The sequence below is a fragment of the Electrophorus electricus genome, chromosome 23 (genome assembly GCF_013358815.1).
Source record: "Electrophorus electricus isolate fEleEle1 chromosome 23, fEleEle1.pri, whole genome shotgun sequence".
Classification (NCBI taxonomy): domain Eukaryota; kingdom Metazoa; phylum Chordata; class Actinopteri; order Gymnotiformes; family Gymnotidae; genus Electrophorus; species Electrophorus electricus.
Genome location: NC_049557.1, coordinates 12171914 through 12189652, shown reverse-complemented (window position 1 = coordinate 12189652; position 17739 = coordinate 12171914). Strand labels below are relative to the sequence as shown.

General features: G+C 44.4%; 1 protein-coding gene and 1 long non-coding RNA gene across 5 annotated transcripts in view; both read left to right on the top strand.

Moving 5' to 3' along the window:
* The window catches only part of nfic (nuclear factor I/C), a 95863-nt gene extending 88264 nt beyond the window's left edge, over nucleotides 1-7599 (top strand). For all 4 annotated transcript variants that reach the window (XM_035522185.1, XM_035522184.1, XM_035522186.1 and 1 more), the window contains 2 exons: nucleotides 1194-1279; nucleotides 7414-7599. In XM_035522185.1, coding sequence (XP_035378078.1) covers nucleotides 1194-1279; nucleotides 7414-7434 — 107 coding nt within the window. In that variant the 3' untranslated portion in view covers nucleotides 7435-7599. The remainder of the gene's footprint in view (nucleotides 1-1193; nucleotides 1280-7413) is intronic.
* Nucleotides 7600-7683: 84 nt separating this feature from the next.
* On the top strand, nucleotides 7684-17075 carry LOC113575093. The gene is made up of 2 exons (XR_003410380.2): nucleotides 7684-7960; nucleotides 15740-17075. It is a non-coding gene; the product is annotated as an uncharacterized LOC113575093 (long non-coding RNA).
* Nucleotides 17076-17739: the final 664 nt, after the last annotated feature.

The window sequence follows — 17739 nt, the reverse complement described above, 5'->3', positions numbered from 1 at the left end:
GTGTTTTTCAGATCCCAGACCTCCAGGTCCAGGAACATTCAGATCTGTGTTATTCAGATCCCAGACCTCCAGGTCCAGGAACATTGAGATCCGTGTTATTCATATCCCAGACCTCCAGGTCCAGGAACACCCACCCTCCCTTTATCAGCTGGGACCACAAGTGGCCAACCAACACGATTCATTTAATCTGCTACAAGGGATTACAAAATTCCAACCTGGATTTTCCTTTGTGGTTCATATTTGAGTAGCACTGCTCTAGACACTGCACTGGTGCAGTCAGACACACTTCACTCATCAGGTCGCAATGCTTCTTGAAGCAAATATGCTGATCTAGGCTCAGTTTTTACCCCAAAAATCTAAACATGACAGCTCATTGTCATGGTCTGCTGAGGCACCTCCTGGGATGACGAGGCACTGGAATGAAGAGTTCCTCATCACATTAGGAGGTGCAGCGATCGGGCTGGCCTGCGACCTGGCCCGGCGCTCACCCGCACTGACTCCTCCCTCCTCCTCACACCCAAACACGATTAGGCCGGCAGCCTGCTTGCTCTACTGAGACGTTATTTAATAGTTATGGATTCCCGATGAGCTTAGCTCGACGAGAATTAATGTGTTGATTTCAGCCTCCTGTAAAATGCAGTTTATGGGTTTTTTTGGTTTTGTTTCAGGCTTTTTTGCAAAGCCTAAGAAAATGAAAATGCTGTAAACGTCTGAATTAATGATCATCCACTCTGAGTTTCTGAGCAGGTCCATACGCAGCTTTTTCAGGGAGTTTTAGTATTCTGTGAGACAGGCAATAGTAAATCCAGCTGCCTTTTAAATCACTCAGCTCAGCCAGCTAGTTCAGATTACAAGATATTAAGGCACATTTTCATTAATGAAGTCCTGGATTTGCATAACTAAATATTATTGTGTGGAGAAAGCTCACGGGCTCAACTCTACTGTCAGTGGGACGCACAAAGTTCACATTGTTATCGTTTCTTACACGAGTAGACGGAAACACACAACCCAGGGCTCTCACTCTCATTTAAGAGATCTTCAGGAGGTTCATGTGTTCACACTCTGACATTGCTGACACAGGGCTGAATTATCTACTGGAAAACATTATAAGGAATGATTGTTCCTTACCTCTCTCTCTTTCTCTCTCTGTCTGTCCCTGTCTGTCTGTCTGTCTGTCTGTCTGTCTGTCTCAGCATACTCTGCTCCCGGGACACCACCTGCCAACCGCTCCTTCGTAGGGATTGGCCCACGAGACCCTGCTGGTCTGTATCAGGCTCAGGTACACACCCCCACTGCTCCCAAACCTCCTCCACCTGCACCTCTGCTTCGGCCCACAGGTTTCCAGTGAGGTTCCCTCACCCCCTGAATATTACATTTATTACACTGTCTTACATAGACGTCCTGTTTTAGGCATTTTTAACATTGGCAGAAACATGGCCAGTACTGAGCACCGAGCTTCCCTGCGTTCTCTACGTTCTCTGCGTTCTCTGCTGGGCTGTTCAGATCGCAGCTCGGCCCTTTCGGCCCTGCATGTGTGAACTAGTGAAGCTGCACTACTGTTCTCAATTATGAATCAGAGGAGGGGAGGAGATCTCAGCAGGTCTCACTGCTTGAGCTGAAGAGCAAAGCAAACACAGGGCTGTGCTTGGAGATGAGACACAGTAGAGATCAAGACTTGAGGTCTTTTGAAGTACCACACACACACACACACAAACAGCAGCTAAGGAGCACTGAGACTCATAAGACTGTTCCTGCTTCAACAAGAAAAGACAACAAGAATATTAATAACAGCACCCACCCAAAACATGTACAGTCTATTACTAACTACTGTTCTTTGCCTCAGTGACCTCATTGGGTCAGGCTGGGGGTGTGGTGTGTGGGTGTGTCATGGGGGTGTGGTGTGGAGGGGGTGTGGAGGGGATGTGGTGTGTGGGTGTGTGAGGATGTGGGTGTGGTGTGGAGGGGGTGTGGAGGATCCCAGCTGCAACACCTTCTCCCAACAACACCCCAACCCCCCAGAAAGCCACTGCCTCTACCTCTATAAAGAGGTTAAGTACACCTCACTAAACAAGGAGACCGTGGACAGATTTATCGGTGTGGACGGTGTGTGTGGGTGTGGGGGGTTGAGGGAGGTTATGGTGTGTGGGTGTGTGTGTGGATAGGTGGGTATGGGAGGGGTATGTGGTGCAGGTTTAGTTAGTGAGTTTCAGTATGACTCTGTGTGGACGAGCGTGAGGGAGGTTTAGAGGAGGGCGAGGGGACCTTATGCCCAGCCCAGGACTGCCTCAGTCACAGCAGTCTGGTTGTCAAGGGAAACCAGACGTGATGTAATCCTAAAATGAACGTGAACTGGAGAGCAGGAAGGAAAGGTACACGGCAGGCTGAGCTAATCCCTGCCGGACAGATTCTCCTGATGAAGGACCTGAAGAGGAGTGGAGAGGGCCGTGCAAATCATCGGACATCGACTGCTCAGGCCTAAGAATAAAACTATCTCAAATTCCTCCTTTACTCTCTTTGTCTGCCTTCCCTTCACTCCCTGTTCACGCCTCCTCTGTTTTTTTTAAATTCATATGTTTCCCCAAACCTACTCCTTTTATAGAACATTGGTAATATTATTAACACTGTCAGTTTTTAAAGGGAATGGTTTCAGGTTTGCTCCCAAACTCCCTTAGCGTGTTTACATAAAGGGAAGGATTGTTTTATTTTATTGTGTCCTCTCTTAACTCTACCTGTCCTCGACCAAGGACACACCCACAAGGTTGTCAGCTTTTATGGCAAACTAATATTTTAGTTTATAAATTTTATATTAAATATTTAGTTTGGAGTCAGGGCCGGCCCACTGCCGTGTCCTGCGTGGCAGACACTGACATAGACGCAGGGTTGCCGTGTTCAGGGCAGGGTATGTATACACCACAAGCTTTCGAGCAGCTGGCATGCACTGAAAGTTCCAAAACAAACGCTGCGCATCGGCTGTGCAGGCAGAAGGAGGGATGACTGGACTCCAGAGTTTGTTCTTCACTCATCCTTTTGCTTTAGTGCACAGGAGTAAATCCACGTCCTGTTTACAGACAGACGCTCATGCTTTGCAAGTTAATGGGATGGACAAGTAGAAAAGACATTTAGCTGACACTTTTATCCAAAGCAACTTACAATTATTACTGAGTACAACTTGAGCAATTGAGGGTTAAGGATCTTGCTCAGGGGCAACTTGGCAGTGGTGGGACTTAAACCAGCATCTTCTGATTACAAGTCAAGTACTTCAACCACTGAGCTAGAAAGACAAATGCAAGTTCTTGAAAATTAATTCTAAAGAAAAATCTGAAAATATTAAAGTAGCGTTAATAACTGAAGGTGGAGTTTCATACTGACAGGAAATAGCAACTCAGTCCTCTGGGGTTTGTTTGTTTTATGGTGGTCTAATAGAATAACTATGGGCAACTAAATTTGAACTAGATTTGAAATTTGAATTTGCAAAAAGAATATTTGAATTTAGATTCTAAAATTTGAAATTAGTCATCTAGCTGCTCAGTTTTATATAGTCAGACGTGATGGTTTGTTTTACTGGCTTTAAGTCTGCTTTTAGAATGTTTCTGTAAGGGTCGGTGCCAGGCCGAGGCCTCCCTCTTGTGGCTGGAGTCAGGCACACCACTAATCAGGCTTGATGACCAACAGCTGGGCTATAAGCCCAGTGACCCAGTCACTCAGTGCTGGGTCTTTGCCAAAGTTCTGAGCCAAGCTCCTAGCTGGTAACTCTCGTGCTACGCCTCACTTCTGTGCTGCGAGGGTGTCTGTGTTTTTATATGTCCCTTCCTCTCTCGAGTCTGTCTCTCTCCCAAGGCTTCCTTTAGCTGTTACAGTTCCTCCGTTTTCTGGTTGTGTTTTGTTTTCCCCAGGGCTCCGGAGCTGCCGTTCTTCCCGTAGCGTCCTTGTTCTCCCGTTACCCACGCTTGGCGTGGTGGTTAGTTTTTTCCCTCTAGTTTTGTCGTCCTCCGTTCCTCTGAAGGGCGATATACGCACAGGTGGTTTTATAGCTGCTGCAGTCTAGCGGGTCTTTGTCTGCCTTGTAGTAAAGTGGCCGGGGTTCAACTCCCTTTTGGTTTTTTACTTTTCTTGTGTTACCTGTTCCAGGATCTAACTGTTCTGCACACGGGCCCACCATTAGAGCATGGTTGCTCACCCAGTAGGCTGTTGGTGTCATCACCTGGGTTTGAGCCTACCTTACAGTTTCTATCTCTAAGTGTATATTTCTTATTTATAAATAAGGCTGTTATTACACTTAAACGTGTACAAACACATCTAAATTGTATAATGTATTATTTTGGCCTATATTTGGGCTCAGGAACATCCCTCTTCAATGTCCAGCAGTAGTCTGCTAACACAAAGGGGCTCCACTGTCCTGGTACTGCTCTTCACACCATACGTAATGACATTTGTGTGTACTGGAACAAAAACGATGTGGGTGATAAAGAAGATCTGATAACATTTTAGGATTCAGCATTCAGAACTACATAACAAATTGGTATTGTTTGCAGGAAGCTTAATGACGGTAGACCAGTGTAGTCATTTATAGAGGCACTGAAATGTGATGGTACACACGTCAGACGCTGAGGCACCTGGGACTGATCCGGTAAGCAGGATGGAGGTTTCCCAAAAACGGACAGATAGTGATGTGGATCTCCTTATCCGCTTCACCAAAACACGGATAGAGTTCCTTAACACAAACAGGAAATAGATTAATAGTTTAATTCATTATATTGTCTAGATCTGTTTGGTTAATTTTCATTTGTTTTCTTGTTGAATTGTTGTTATATTAGGCTGCATGATATAGGCAAAAATGTATTGCAATTATTTTTGATACATATTGCAATATACTGAGAAATATATTAAGACACACTGACAAACCCTTGATGTAACAAACCCCTCATGTATCATAGAGACAACAATTCTAATTAGTAAATGCTATTAAATGTATGTTTGGGTGTGCCCAAACATTGGGTATTAATCAAACATACCTACAATGCTCTTATCTGGAACTAGTTGAGTCTGGTCCCAGTTCACATCCCACAACAACGATTTGTGATTTGTTAGAGGACTCATTTGCATATTGCAGTCTTATCCAATAACAATAATGACAGAGGGTGGGCAGAGGGGTGGGATTTATGTTGTTGTGCTAAGACATAAAACTGCTTTTATTGGCCAGTCTGCAAGCATTTGCATGCCAGGTTCACAGCATAAGAAAACACCACCACCACCTGAGCTCTACTGACACAGCACCTCCACCGGAACACTACTGACACACCACCTCCAGCTGAACACTACTGACACACCACCTCCACCTGAGCTCTACTGACACAGAACCTACACCTGAGCTCTACTGACACAAAACCTACACCTGAACACTACTGACACAACACCTCCACCTGAGCTCTACTGACACAGAACCTACATCTGAACACTACTGACACAGCACCTCCACCTGAGCTCTACTGACACAGAACTTCCACATGAACACTACTGACACAGCACCTCCACCTGAGCTCTACTGACATAGTACCTCCACCTGAGCTCTACTGACACAGAACCTCCACCTGAACACTACTGACACAGCATCTCCACCTGAGGGTACACATCACCTCTCCTTATGTGCTAAGCGCTCCTCATTGTAGAGCATCATTAACCTGTTAAATGTGAGGGTGTAGGGCAACAGTCACATTAGTCTCTTCATCCCAGCAATGCCGGCTGATCCTGCGATCCGAGATTCGTCCTGTTCAGAAATTCCACCAGAGTCTGACGTTAAGGGGCCTTGGCATTCTTCATTAGAGGAGCTGACTCACAACCCAGAATCTAAAGTAGCCCACAGAACTGTGACTGTGTGCTAATGCACAGTGTGCTAAAGGCCCATTAACCAGCAAGGACGTTCTGTTGTCTACCAGGAGGCCTGCAGCAGTGCTCTTGAAACTCATTGGCACATACCTGCAGCACCCTCTGCTGGACACACATATTCTTACTGGTTGGGTCTATTGCTTTAAAGCTGAGATGGTGTCTCTCTCTCTCTCGCTCTCTCTCTGGTCTTCTCTTCACTCTTCAGCCTGACTCTGCTCTCTGATTTCATGTTTGTTTGCTAACCTCTGAGTGTGCTGTGCATGGAGAGCCCTCCAGGGTGTGTCTGCACGAGTGTGTACGGTAGTGTGTGTGAGTCTTCCTCCTCTTCCTCTCACTGCTTATCCCTTTGCAGTGTGAGGTTCAGGGCGGTGACACACACCTTCAATCTGGGAGTAGTAGCCAGATGTTTCTGTCTTCACGAGCTTCCGAGGCTGTTCGGCAGTGTTTCCTGTTTTAGCTTTATTAAATCACTGCAGCTGGCTGTTGTTAAAAGGGCTGTTAAATGGCTCAGACCTCAATGGAAAAACGTTGATTTGTGTCTTGGGGTGTGAAGCTCAATCCTTGTGCTGGTTTTTTGTAGCCTTGGACTTTGGTGGTGTATGAGCAAAAGCCAGAATCCTTTTATTTGGTTGTGAAAGGTTTGGGCCATGTCCTGCTGGCTCTGCCAAAGCCGCCTCCACCTACACCTCTGCCTACACCTACACCTGCACCTCCATCCACACCTCCACCTATACCCACACCTCCACCCACACCTCTGCCCTGTATTATGATCAGTTGCTGCCTTCCACTCCAGATTCTGCCTGTTATTTACTTGGCTAAATTTAAGTATAGGTTTGGCTCATCATTGCCGTCGGTAGGCATGTGTTAGGGTGCTACAATCCCCCCAAATAAACATGTATTATTAGTTTAAAACATCAATAGTGTTAGGATTAGGGTTTAACCATACCATTTCCAAATGCACAATATACTGAGATAAAGGGGCACTAGGACCTGGGAGAGGTGCTGCTGCCTCACATCAGCCCTGAAACCTGAACCACAATTTGACACAATTTGTCACAATCTGGGCAATCAGTAACACCATTACCCATCATCTGCACCGCTGTGCAAAACCTCACCACGTTTGTGTCGCACTGTATTTCGATCTCTGTGCCCGAGAACATTGCTCACGACTGTGTGACTTCAATGTGAAAGTAAAGAAAATTCGTTATCTAAACGTCCGACAATTGATCAACAAATGTAACATTGCTTAAACATTAAATGCATCATATAACTCAGGTGTTAATGGATGTTTCTCTTTCACTCTCCTGGGGGTTTAGCCCCTATCCATATATGGCACTTCTGTGCTTCATTGAGTTCTTTTTAAGTAATGAATATTTGTGTTTTATTGTGTGTTTTTTCACAAAGCAGAGTTTCATTTATTGATCTTTTTTCATACTGATCAATTCTCTCTTACTCAGTTCAGATTGTCACAACATGAGTAAAGATGGTTACTACATCCTTCCCCCTCTCTCTCTGTCTTTTCTTTTGCAGTCCTGGTATCTGGGGAACTGATGTAAACGCTGCAGATACTCCTGATGAGACGTGGATCTGAGATTCAAAGTTTTTATGGATTTATGGAAAAAAAGATTGTGAACAAGATGCAAGGAGGGAAAATATATATATGCAGTATTTGTGTGTGTGTGTGTGTGTGTGTGTGTATATATATGTATATATGTATGTATATATATATATATATATATATACACACATATATATATATATATATATATATACATATATACATACACATACACACACAGCATATGTGTGTGTATGTATAGATAATATATGCAGACACATATATACAGATATATAAAATGCTTCAGTACACTTTTTTTTGAAAGACAGTGGGGAAGGAATGTCAGAAGAGATGAAAGAGCTTGAACGACTACGGATGCATAAGAAGAGCAGAGAGAAGGGCACGGATTTGGGGTAGGAACACTGACCTATGGGGGCGGAGTTAACCATGCAGAGAAGACCCCACCTTGCTCCCCGGGCTCCTGGAACCACCCTCCTTCTCACCCTCCCTCTGCTGCAGGTGCTGCCTTCTCATATATGCAAATTAAGTATCCTTTATGTCCTTGACCCACAGGGAGGGGAAGCCCGGACAGCAGGCCGTTAGCGCTACGATTCTCACAGGACCACAAGTGATCCACTTCCTTTCTGTTGCTTTTTGATGTTATTTCAAATTTTAAATGTAGGTAGAGATCTAGAACAATATGGGGCAGGGGTGACTTCTCCTAGCCCCTTCCCCTAGTTCCCTTCTCCTAGTTCCCTTCCCCTAGTTCCCTTCTCCTAGTTCCCTTCTCCTAGTTCCCTTCCCCTAGTTCCCTTCTCCTAGTTCCCTTCTCCTAGTTCCCTTCCCCTAGTTCCCTTCTCCTAGTTCCCTTCTCCTAGTTCCCTTCCCCTAGTTCCCTTCTCCTAGTTCCCTTCCCCTAGTTCCCTTCCCCTAGTTCCCTTCCCCTAGTTCCCTTCCCCTAGTTCCCTTCCCCTAGTTCCCTTCTCCTAGTTCCCTTCTCCTAGTTCCCTTCCCCTAGTTCCCTTCCCCTAGTTCCCTTCTCCTAGTTCCCTTCCCCTAGTTCCCTTCCCCTAGTTCCCTTCTCCTAGTTCCCTTCCCCTAGTTCCCTTCCCCTAGTTCCCTTCTCCTAGTTCCCTTCTCCTAGTTCCCTTCCCCTAGTTCCCTTCCCCTAGCTCCCTTGACCCAACAATTTGACAAAAACAAAAGTCCATTCTACCTTTCATCCAGTTTTACTGACAATCATATTTCTGTCATTGTTCAGAGGGTGATGTTTTGGCGTGGTTGTTTTTTTACATTCTCCACCATCTGTAATAGAGTCAACTTCTTGGTAGAAGCCTTACTTTTTTGTTTGTTTTTGTTTGTTTATTTTCATTTTTGTTTTTGTTTGGGTTTTTCTGGTTTCATGTAACTGATGAAAATTTGTGGTACATTGATGTGTGTTTCACAAGCGCTCTCTTTCTCGCTCCCTCTAACAAAAACAAGTGTGTGCGCGCACACACACACACACACACACACACACACACACACACACACACACACACACACACACATACATATGCCCACACAAACAGTGACAATTGCAGGCGTTTCAGCATGGCGTGTACTGTTAACAAATACACTAAGTGTTGGACAGACATTTCCTGTCCTTAGTAGAACAGCCTGAGGTGTTGCAGGGTGATGCAACACCATCCTTTACTGTGTGACACTGAAAACCATCCTGTAGTTGACTGTGTGTGTGTGTGTGTGTGTGTGTGTGTGTGTGTGTGTGTGTGCGCTTGTGTGTATGAAATTCACAGACATCAAAAGCCTGTTGTCCATCATTTTTGCAGAGATTATGTTTGGATTATTGGATTATTGTAGATTAGTGCTGTTTTCCTGTATAGTAGCGGAGGCAGTGGAGAGCAGGTGTGTCACTACTCAGTGATGGATGGAAGATTTTGGCTTTATTCTTCATTTGTTTAAACTGCATTAGAAATTACAGGCATTGCACTACTTACATTCTTTTAATTTTTCACCTTTTAGCAAATTTTGATTTTGTTCTGGCCTGATGAAATGTTGCCAGTCAGAGTTCTGTTTTTAGGGTTCTGTGTAGACCTTTATGTCGCTGTGTCCTGGTAGCAGGCACACGAATGTTGGCTTCAGAAAAGTTAAAAGATCCGATCAGAAGAATTCTGTCTGTTGGGCTTGAGTCCTATATCCCGACACAGAGAATGATCCGCCCACGTGGTTACATTTTAAGTAAGAGTTTTGATCATTTCTTCATTCCCCTCAATTGAGAGTGCTATATAAAATATATTACTTTAAAAAACAAAATAAACACACAAACACACACACACACAAACAGAACAATCTCTTAACAAGAGATTGGCAGAAGATTTAAAAAAAAAAAAATTTTAATTAAAATAATTTTTTTGCATGTTTGTTTTTGTTTATTTGTTTTAAGGCAAATCACCGACTGATAAATCCGAGGAGAATGTGAAAGTTTGGGTGTATGTTGACAGTTCCCAGCATCTGTGGACAGGACAGGTCGCCCCTTTATCAAGTGGGCTGACAGTGGCCCTCCGTATCCCATGATCCTTTGCATAAATGCCAGTGACTGGTGGTATGGGTGGATAACAACTGTATGTATGGCTTCAGGTTCTTCCCTGTTGCTTAGTGACAGCTGTCCTAAGAAATGGCCTTGTTCGCTGCACTCTAAGATGTGTTGACTTGAGTTAATATAACATCAGGGCTTAAAACTCCACCACCAAATCCAGAATAATCACAAAGCCTTGAAAAGTGCCTAAGACATTGTGAGAGTTTCAGTTACAGATTTTTGTTATTATATGTGTTTTTATTCGTAGTAGTTTCTGCTGTGAACTGGTCTCACTCTCACCGCTGTGGAGGCAGCAGAGCAGCAGTGAGGAAGAAGTGTAGCAGAACCCACAGATCTGCCCCTAGAAGACATCCCACAGGAACCTGGAGGGCAAAAAAACAGCCCCCATTCTCATTTTGTCCTTTTAGCATAAGCCGCCACATGAGAAAGCCAACATGTATCCAAGCCCCAGAGCCAGGAGCCCCTGCGCCAGGGCCCAGGCCCTGCAGGGGGCGGGGAGGAGAGGATGGCTGTCTGTGCTTGTGCGTCACCTTATACTCCACATACCAGTTCAGTTTAGTGTGAGACCCAGAATACATCCAACATGACTTGTGTTGAAGGTGCTGACGTAAAAATTATATTAAAATCTATATATATGAATTATATATATTAACTGCATGGTGCTTTCTAAGGAAATAATAATAATAATGAGAATTAAGCTCAAATGACCATCGTATTGTTGACATGGCGCATGGCAGATAATCTTAGTACTGAAGCTAAACTCCCCCAGACTTCTCTTCAGCATAACACCCTAAAGCCCTTCCACCCTAACCCCTCGAGGACAGAGTGCTGCACTCTAGGTGGGTTTTTACTGTATGATGTTGGTCTTGAATATGACACCCGCCCCGCCCCGTTGGATTTTGCACGATGTTTTACAGAACACATTATGTGCCTTGCCTTTACTTAAGAACAATAATACCTGATTGAAAATTGTAAATTAATTTCTTTTTTATGTAGCGAAGTGTTGCAAAAGTGAAAAAGAAAAAAAAGAAGATTTTATGCTGCATGTTTGCTTGTTATTACTCGATCAGGACTAGTAGATCCCAGTAGTTGAAGTGGATGGAAGGCTCCCTTTGATAGATATGACAGATATCTTTGCATTGCATGATTTCCTTGCAACCTTTCCTTCTGTTTTATTTCCCCTTTTTTGCGACACTCGCGTGTCGGCCCTCTCTCTACTGCTACTACCATGCAGTTGTAGGGCTTCTTAAAATGTTTTTTCCTTATTTAAATGATTTGGAATACGTGAGTTTGCAATCGATATGTAGAAGAACGGCCAGGGACAGGAACGACCAAAAAAAAAAGCGAGCGATCAAATTTCAACCCTTTGATGGCCAGGAAGGTTCCTCGCTCCCTAGTGGAGCTGGAGGGTGAGACAGAGGCAGGACGGGGGAAGATGGACCTCCACCAGGTCCAACAGCACTGGGAGGTTCTGAAGAAGAGCAGGACACAGCATAGGAGATTCTGGACAATATCAAGCCTGAGCTCGATTAAAGAGTAAAGAGTAGATTAAAGAGTGACCAGCAATTAATAATAATTATTTTGAGAGTTAGTACAAGTACAGTTTGTGTAATTCTGACTAGCCAGAGTTCCAGAGTTTGAACAACTTCTCTGTTGATCTGTTCATTCTGCACATTTGGCCGATGCTCCTATCCAGAGCGACTTGCAGTCAGAAGTGTGTTATAATGTCAGGCAAATGTAGGCTTAGGAGCCTTGACCAAGGACTTATTGGTATAGCAGAGAACAAAGAGGGGGTGTGAGCCCCAGTCTCGCATGGCAGAGCCTTCTTACCCACTACACTACACCAACCACGCTATTGGTATTGCAGAAAACTTTTCTGGTTTCTGTTGGAAGCCAGAGACACGTTGGAGTGTTTCTCCTTTGGCTGTTCCACGGGGCTGTTCCCCATGCTCCTAGTGAGGTTTTAGGGCTTTGTTTTCCGCTATCTCATTCTAACCGTCATTTCTGATTGTTGGCCCAATAGGTCTCTTGACATTAAGTCAGTAGGCTTCCCATTACCCTTCACACACTCTTCACACACTCTTCCAATTACCCTTCACACACTCTTCACACACTCTTCCCATTACCCTTCACACACTCATCCAATTACCCTTCACACACTCCTCACACCTTCTTCACACATTTGGTTTGAATCATCTCTGCACTTTCCAGATTCCGATGTTTTGTTCAGGATGTTGGCGCGCTGACCTGAAGAGTTCCAGATCACAGGCTGTAATGGAAGGTTTAGACCAGAGACTCTAAGTGTGCTTAGTACGCCGGGACCTCTGTGATTAGTGATTAGATTTTTGTATTTGTTAACGGTCTCCCACGAGTTCACCCTTCAGGTTTTTGCTTGGTTGTGTATTGAAAGCCACGAATAGTCAAAGCCGTTCAAATTGCCCATTTAACACAATGTTTGAGTGCTCCGAGATGCTTCAGTAGACAGACCCTAGAAAAGGTCACACATATGTTCTCACTGTGTAGGGTCAGCGGAGTGTCTAGAATGAAAACAGATTGTGTTTTTCTCAGCAGGGTCAGGAAAGGTCACGTTCTAGTTTCTGCTGTTTCTGCAAACGCTGGTCGCTATTAAGACTTGCTGGTAGCTAGTTTTTAAAAATAAAATACATTTTAAAAATCGAGAGGAAATGGTGGAGTGAGAGGTATTGTTTACATGATGCCCGTGGTTACGTGGTTAAGATCTTGGCATTGGCTGTTCATGAGCCCTGGAGGGGGAGGGGTGCTGTACCTAAACCATCCCATCAAACCCACACCACCACACGTCTAACAGAATTGCTGTCATTATTCAGCAAGCAATGCTCTTTGTTTATTGAACAGAGCTGGTGCAGGGGCCAGGGTCTGACGCGGGACAGACAGGACCGTGCAGGGGCCGGGGTCTGACGCGGGACAGACAGGACCCCGTACCAGCACAGTTCTTCCCCTTGTACTGGTGGCCTGGAGCAGATCCGACTCACCATTGTTCAGTCACGGAATGGCAGTGATGTGCAATACTATGGCGTACAAATAAGTTCACGCCAAACCAACATTTCCAGAATCGTTCTGAACTCTCAGACGTGTTGTTAAAGGCCCAGTCCATCACGAGTCTGTCTTCTCTGTCTGGACCCTGCCAGCCCCCACCAGCTTGTCTGTGAAGATTTGCACTGCTCCACTCTCATCTCTCTGAAACCCTCCACTCTCTGGTGGGGCTCAGCGCCAACAGTAAAACCCGGCAGAAGGTCTGCGAGCATGCTGGCTTTCTCTGCTTCTTCTTCTGGGTTAGCGTCTCATACCGTGCACTGAGGCAGTGCTTTGTTAGGACAGAGGTTTTGGTAAACCCCCCTATGTAGTTTTTAAAGTGGCCACAGGTGATGGTTGATCTTACTATAACATTTTGATTATGTATTTGAGCTGGTGCATGTTTAAAAAAAAATTAAAATAACAAAAAAAAAAAAAACGTAATATTTTATTTCAAAACCCTTGACTAATATTTTTATAGAACAGTAATCATGATTGTTATGCATATTGTTGCAATGTTAACTTTTGAACACATTATCTTGTGTATAAATGCTTACCCTATATACTTAGTACAGTAAGGAAAAAAGCAAAATGTACAGAAAAATGTCTTTTTGTATAAGAAAATGTGTGTTTATGTTTGTGTGTTTGGGTTTAGTTGTCATAAGCTTGTGGCAAAGCCACAACTCCTTGTGCGTTCCTTCTAAAGGATGACCCCTGAAGGTGTAAACATGGCACCACGAGTGAACAACTGTCCTGAGACGCTGCCTAGCGTAACTTCAGCCTCACTGGTAGCTGTTTTGAACCGAGCCTGTCAGTGTCGAGGGGATTCGGAGACTCCGCCCCCTTCTTCACCCCTTCACCATGGATTGGAAAAAATCGTGCACTTCATTTATGATTCACTATTGTCACGCAAGCTTTCAGATCTTAAAATGCCTTTTCTTCTTTTGAAATGATTGCACTAGATAACCTGGTATTGGTATTTTGTCTAAAAATTCTTATTTCTAAAGGTTTCTGTAAAAACATTTCCAACCTTTAAGATGTGATGGAATTGGAGAATTCAGTGGGGAGATGTGCAGAGAGAGAACATGACTGCTTTGAGGGTGTCCTTTAGTTTTCTTGTTTTTGAGTGAATGGTAGTTTCCCCGGCTAGAGATCACCAGTATTGGATTGTGTTTCAGACCTCGGGCACACAGCACCGTGGCTGACCGAAGTGAAGTTATGGGATGTTTGGGGTTTAACGTGTATGGACAGCTTATAAATGTGATTCACAGGAATGTGAGCGCCACTCTGATCAGAGTGCCTTGGCCAATCAGAACCCAGTACTGAATGGCGTTTCCATTCAGCTGGAGAATGCACTGCTCTGGTTCGTATGTTGCGTAATCATTTGACTCCCGTGTGGCTAACGATTCAGTGTTTGTTTAGTACTGTATGGTATTATGTTTGACCGAGAAATGTGCACTATAGCATCACAGTGAGTCGAGGAAGAGGCGTCACACAAATACTGGCACTTTGAAAGTTAGTCATGTGTAGCTAAAGTAGTTCAACTGAGAGAAATGGGCATAAAATGACATGTATTCGCCTCTGTTTCTCTGCCCAGTATAAAAGTATTTCATGAATTGTTGTTTTCTTGGCCGATGGAAATGTGGGCACCTGCAGTGGACACAAGACCCGCGCTAGTCGCTTTTAGCCAGACACAGTGGGGTTCTGTCCAGAGGTTTTCTGCCTTCCTGTGGTCTGGAGGACTCACCTGATGGTACTAGCGAGACGGAAACCTCTGTGTGGTCCTTTCTCCTTCCTTCCCTGGTATGTAAGGGCTGGACTGGTTATTCAAGGTCTCTGGAATTTGGATGATGCATTTTATTACTGACTTTACCTTTTTTATGCAAACACTTTAAATATTTTCTTTTGCCACGGCATATTTTAAGATGAACAGAGGAGCTCGAGATGTTCCCGGAAATTCTGCATTCTCCATCAACACACCTGCGGTTCAGAAGGGTCTCGTCAGTCGCAGTGGGGTTCAGAAATACGGCCTCCTCCCTTCAGTGTAGCATCAACCGTCCAGTGTCAGTAAATTAAAAACGTTGATTTTGTTGGCGCATCTTACAGAGTTGATTTACTGTTTCTGACACAGACTGCATTTGCATCACTTCCCAGAATAGGTCGGCAGTGTTAGCACGGTGTGTTCGCGCAGACACCTGCTGGTTGCTTTGCTAAACACCGGCGCCAGACCTTCATTGCTGTGAGTTCTCATACTCACTCATACACCATTAACACAGCTCAGCGTGGCATTTATAATCAAGTGTCGTTTGGTAACCGAGTACTGGAGTAGGCGGGGTGAAAGTCTCAGCACGGCTGTCATGTCCTGTGTTCGCCTGGAAGTCTGTAGCAGGAGCTTTGAACCCTGTGTTGTCCCCAGCTGAGAGCGCTCCCTTGCGGGCACTGTGACAAGTAGCCTCTTTGGCTGGCCATTTTTCTGCTCATAATTCCATGCGCCTGACTCAACAACAAGGTGCTTCCTTATCCAAACCGTGCAGGGATCCAACCAGAGGTTATAGCAGAAGACCATGAAGGAATCAGATGATTCTTCTTGGTATTGCATCATTTCTCGTGACCAATCAGATTCTGTTTTTATTTACCCATTATTCCTTTAGTTTCCTCTGGAAGCCAGCAGGTGAAAGTGGATGTAATTCCGTGTGAATAGAGGAAATCTAGGGAACCCAGAGCTGCGTTCTCCGCCTTCTCCGTGCAGTGCCTGATGCCCCACTGATCTCGGTCCGCTCGTCTTCCCTTCATCCTCACCAACCTCGTCTGGACGCGCAAGCCCCACGTGCTGTAGTTCATTACTCCCCATTCAGAGAGCCAGGTTTACCCAAGCCTCTTAAACTGCAGTGTGACTGGTGCAATACACACACCTCGACCAGTCTTCAAGAATGTGGTGGTGGTGTTCTTGTTCTTGTTCTTGTTCTTGTTCTTGTTTAGTCAGTGCTAAATCTGTTAGCAATGGCTGAAGTGTTTTGGGAGCCAGGCCTCCAGTGGGATTGCGGCGTTCCTCGGAAGGGCCCGTATCGTCTCTGTTCGGAGCGGTGAAAAGCCATGTAAATGCTTTGCAGTTATGCAATCTTTTTTGATAATACTATCAACTATAAAATGCCAAAACACTCTGGAGCACTGTCTGTTTTGCTAACGGGGTGTCGTTCAGAGATTTTAAACGTGCTGATCTCCAACACATTCATGCGCGACTGATCCGGTTTCTTGCGGCTGGACCCTGTCAGAATCACTCTTTTTTGTTTCAAACTTCTTGGTTGCTCTGTTATTGTGTTGAGTTTCACTCTGTAAAGGATTCTCTTGTTTTTAAAGCATGCTGTTTCTGTTTGGAGGTTAATGCGATGGTAAAGGGGAGATGGGTGATGTGTTTCTCAGAGAACATTCTTATGCAGTGTTAAATTTCAAGGGTTTTTGTTGTTGATTTTGTTTTGTTTTCTTCCTCTCATTATTCTTTGCAGATATTACCATAGTAATGCATTAACCGCTTGCTTGCTGCACAGACACACACTTCACACCAGGAAAGAGCACGTGGTTATTTAGTTCACACAAAACTGACATGTGATGATAACACACAGCCAATTTAATCTTTCACACACTTTTGTGTTTATTCTCTTTTATTTTGAGACTTTTTTTGTGAAAATGTATTAGTAACATTCAGTAATTATTTTCTAGCTAATTTGACAAAGTGAAAAGGCGTTTTTTTGTTTTGTTTTGTTTTACTTTGTCTTATACACAAAAACAAACAAACAAGTCTAAATCCACTGTGCGTCTTTAAACTGGTGTGGAGAAATGTACAGCTTTGACAATATTTCATTATAACATTGTATTCCGCCATTGCTGTTCGCAAACATCGCTCATGAATACAGTACTGGAAGTGAGTATGTTTCTCTATGCAAAAAAGTATAAAAAATAATAAACAAAGCTATGCTACAACTCAGAAAACCTGTGTGTGAGTGTGTGTGTGTGTGTGTGTGTGTGTGTGTGTGTGTGTGTGTGTGAGTGTGTGTGTGTCTGTGTGTCTGTGTGTGTGTGTGTCTGTGTGTGTGTGTGTGTCTGTGTGTGTCTGTGCGCACGCGTGTGTGTGTGTGCGTGCACATGCACCACAGCAGTACATCCACATTGATTCTGAGAGCAGACAACCTGGGGTCTGCTAGCTGAGGTCCCTGTGGAGGTCCCCTGTCTTCAAGTGACCTCACATCCCCCTGAGGGATAACACCCCTCCGTTCCCCCACTTATACAGGCAGTGGTCCCTAAAATGGCCACTGACTAAATACCCAAGGCAGCAGCAGGAGTGTTTCAGGAGAGAGATGTCATATTACCATCGCCATACACAATCTCTTCAGAGGTTCTTATTTGTCATGAAAAATAAAATGGTAATTACTATTAATTATGCAATTTTTGTAGCCAATGTCAGCAATGAAAGATTGTGGAAGAACATGAATTATTCAGAATACTGGTGAATTGTAATAAAGCAATTCAATTTCATTGCCTTGGTGGGACGAGATGATTCTCCCATGATTTGTAGGTTCCCTCTACCAGCTACGGCTAATAATGGAGGAATGGAACAGCTCGCGTGTTTCAAACCTCTGGACACCTGGACCCAGTT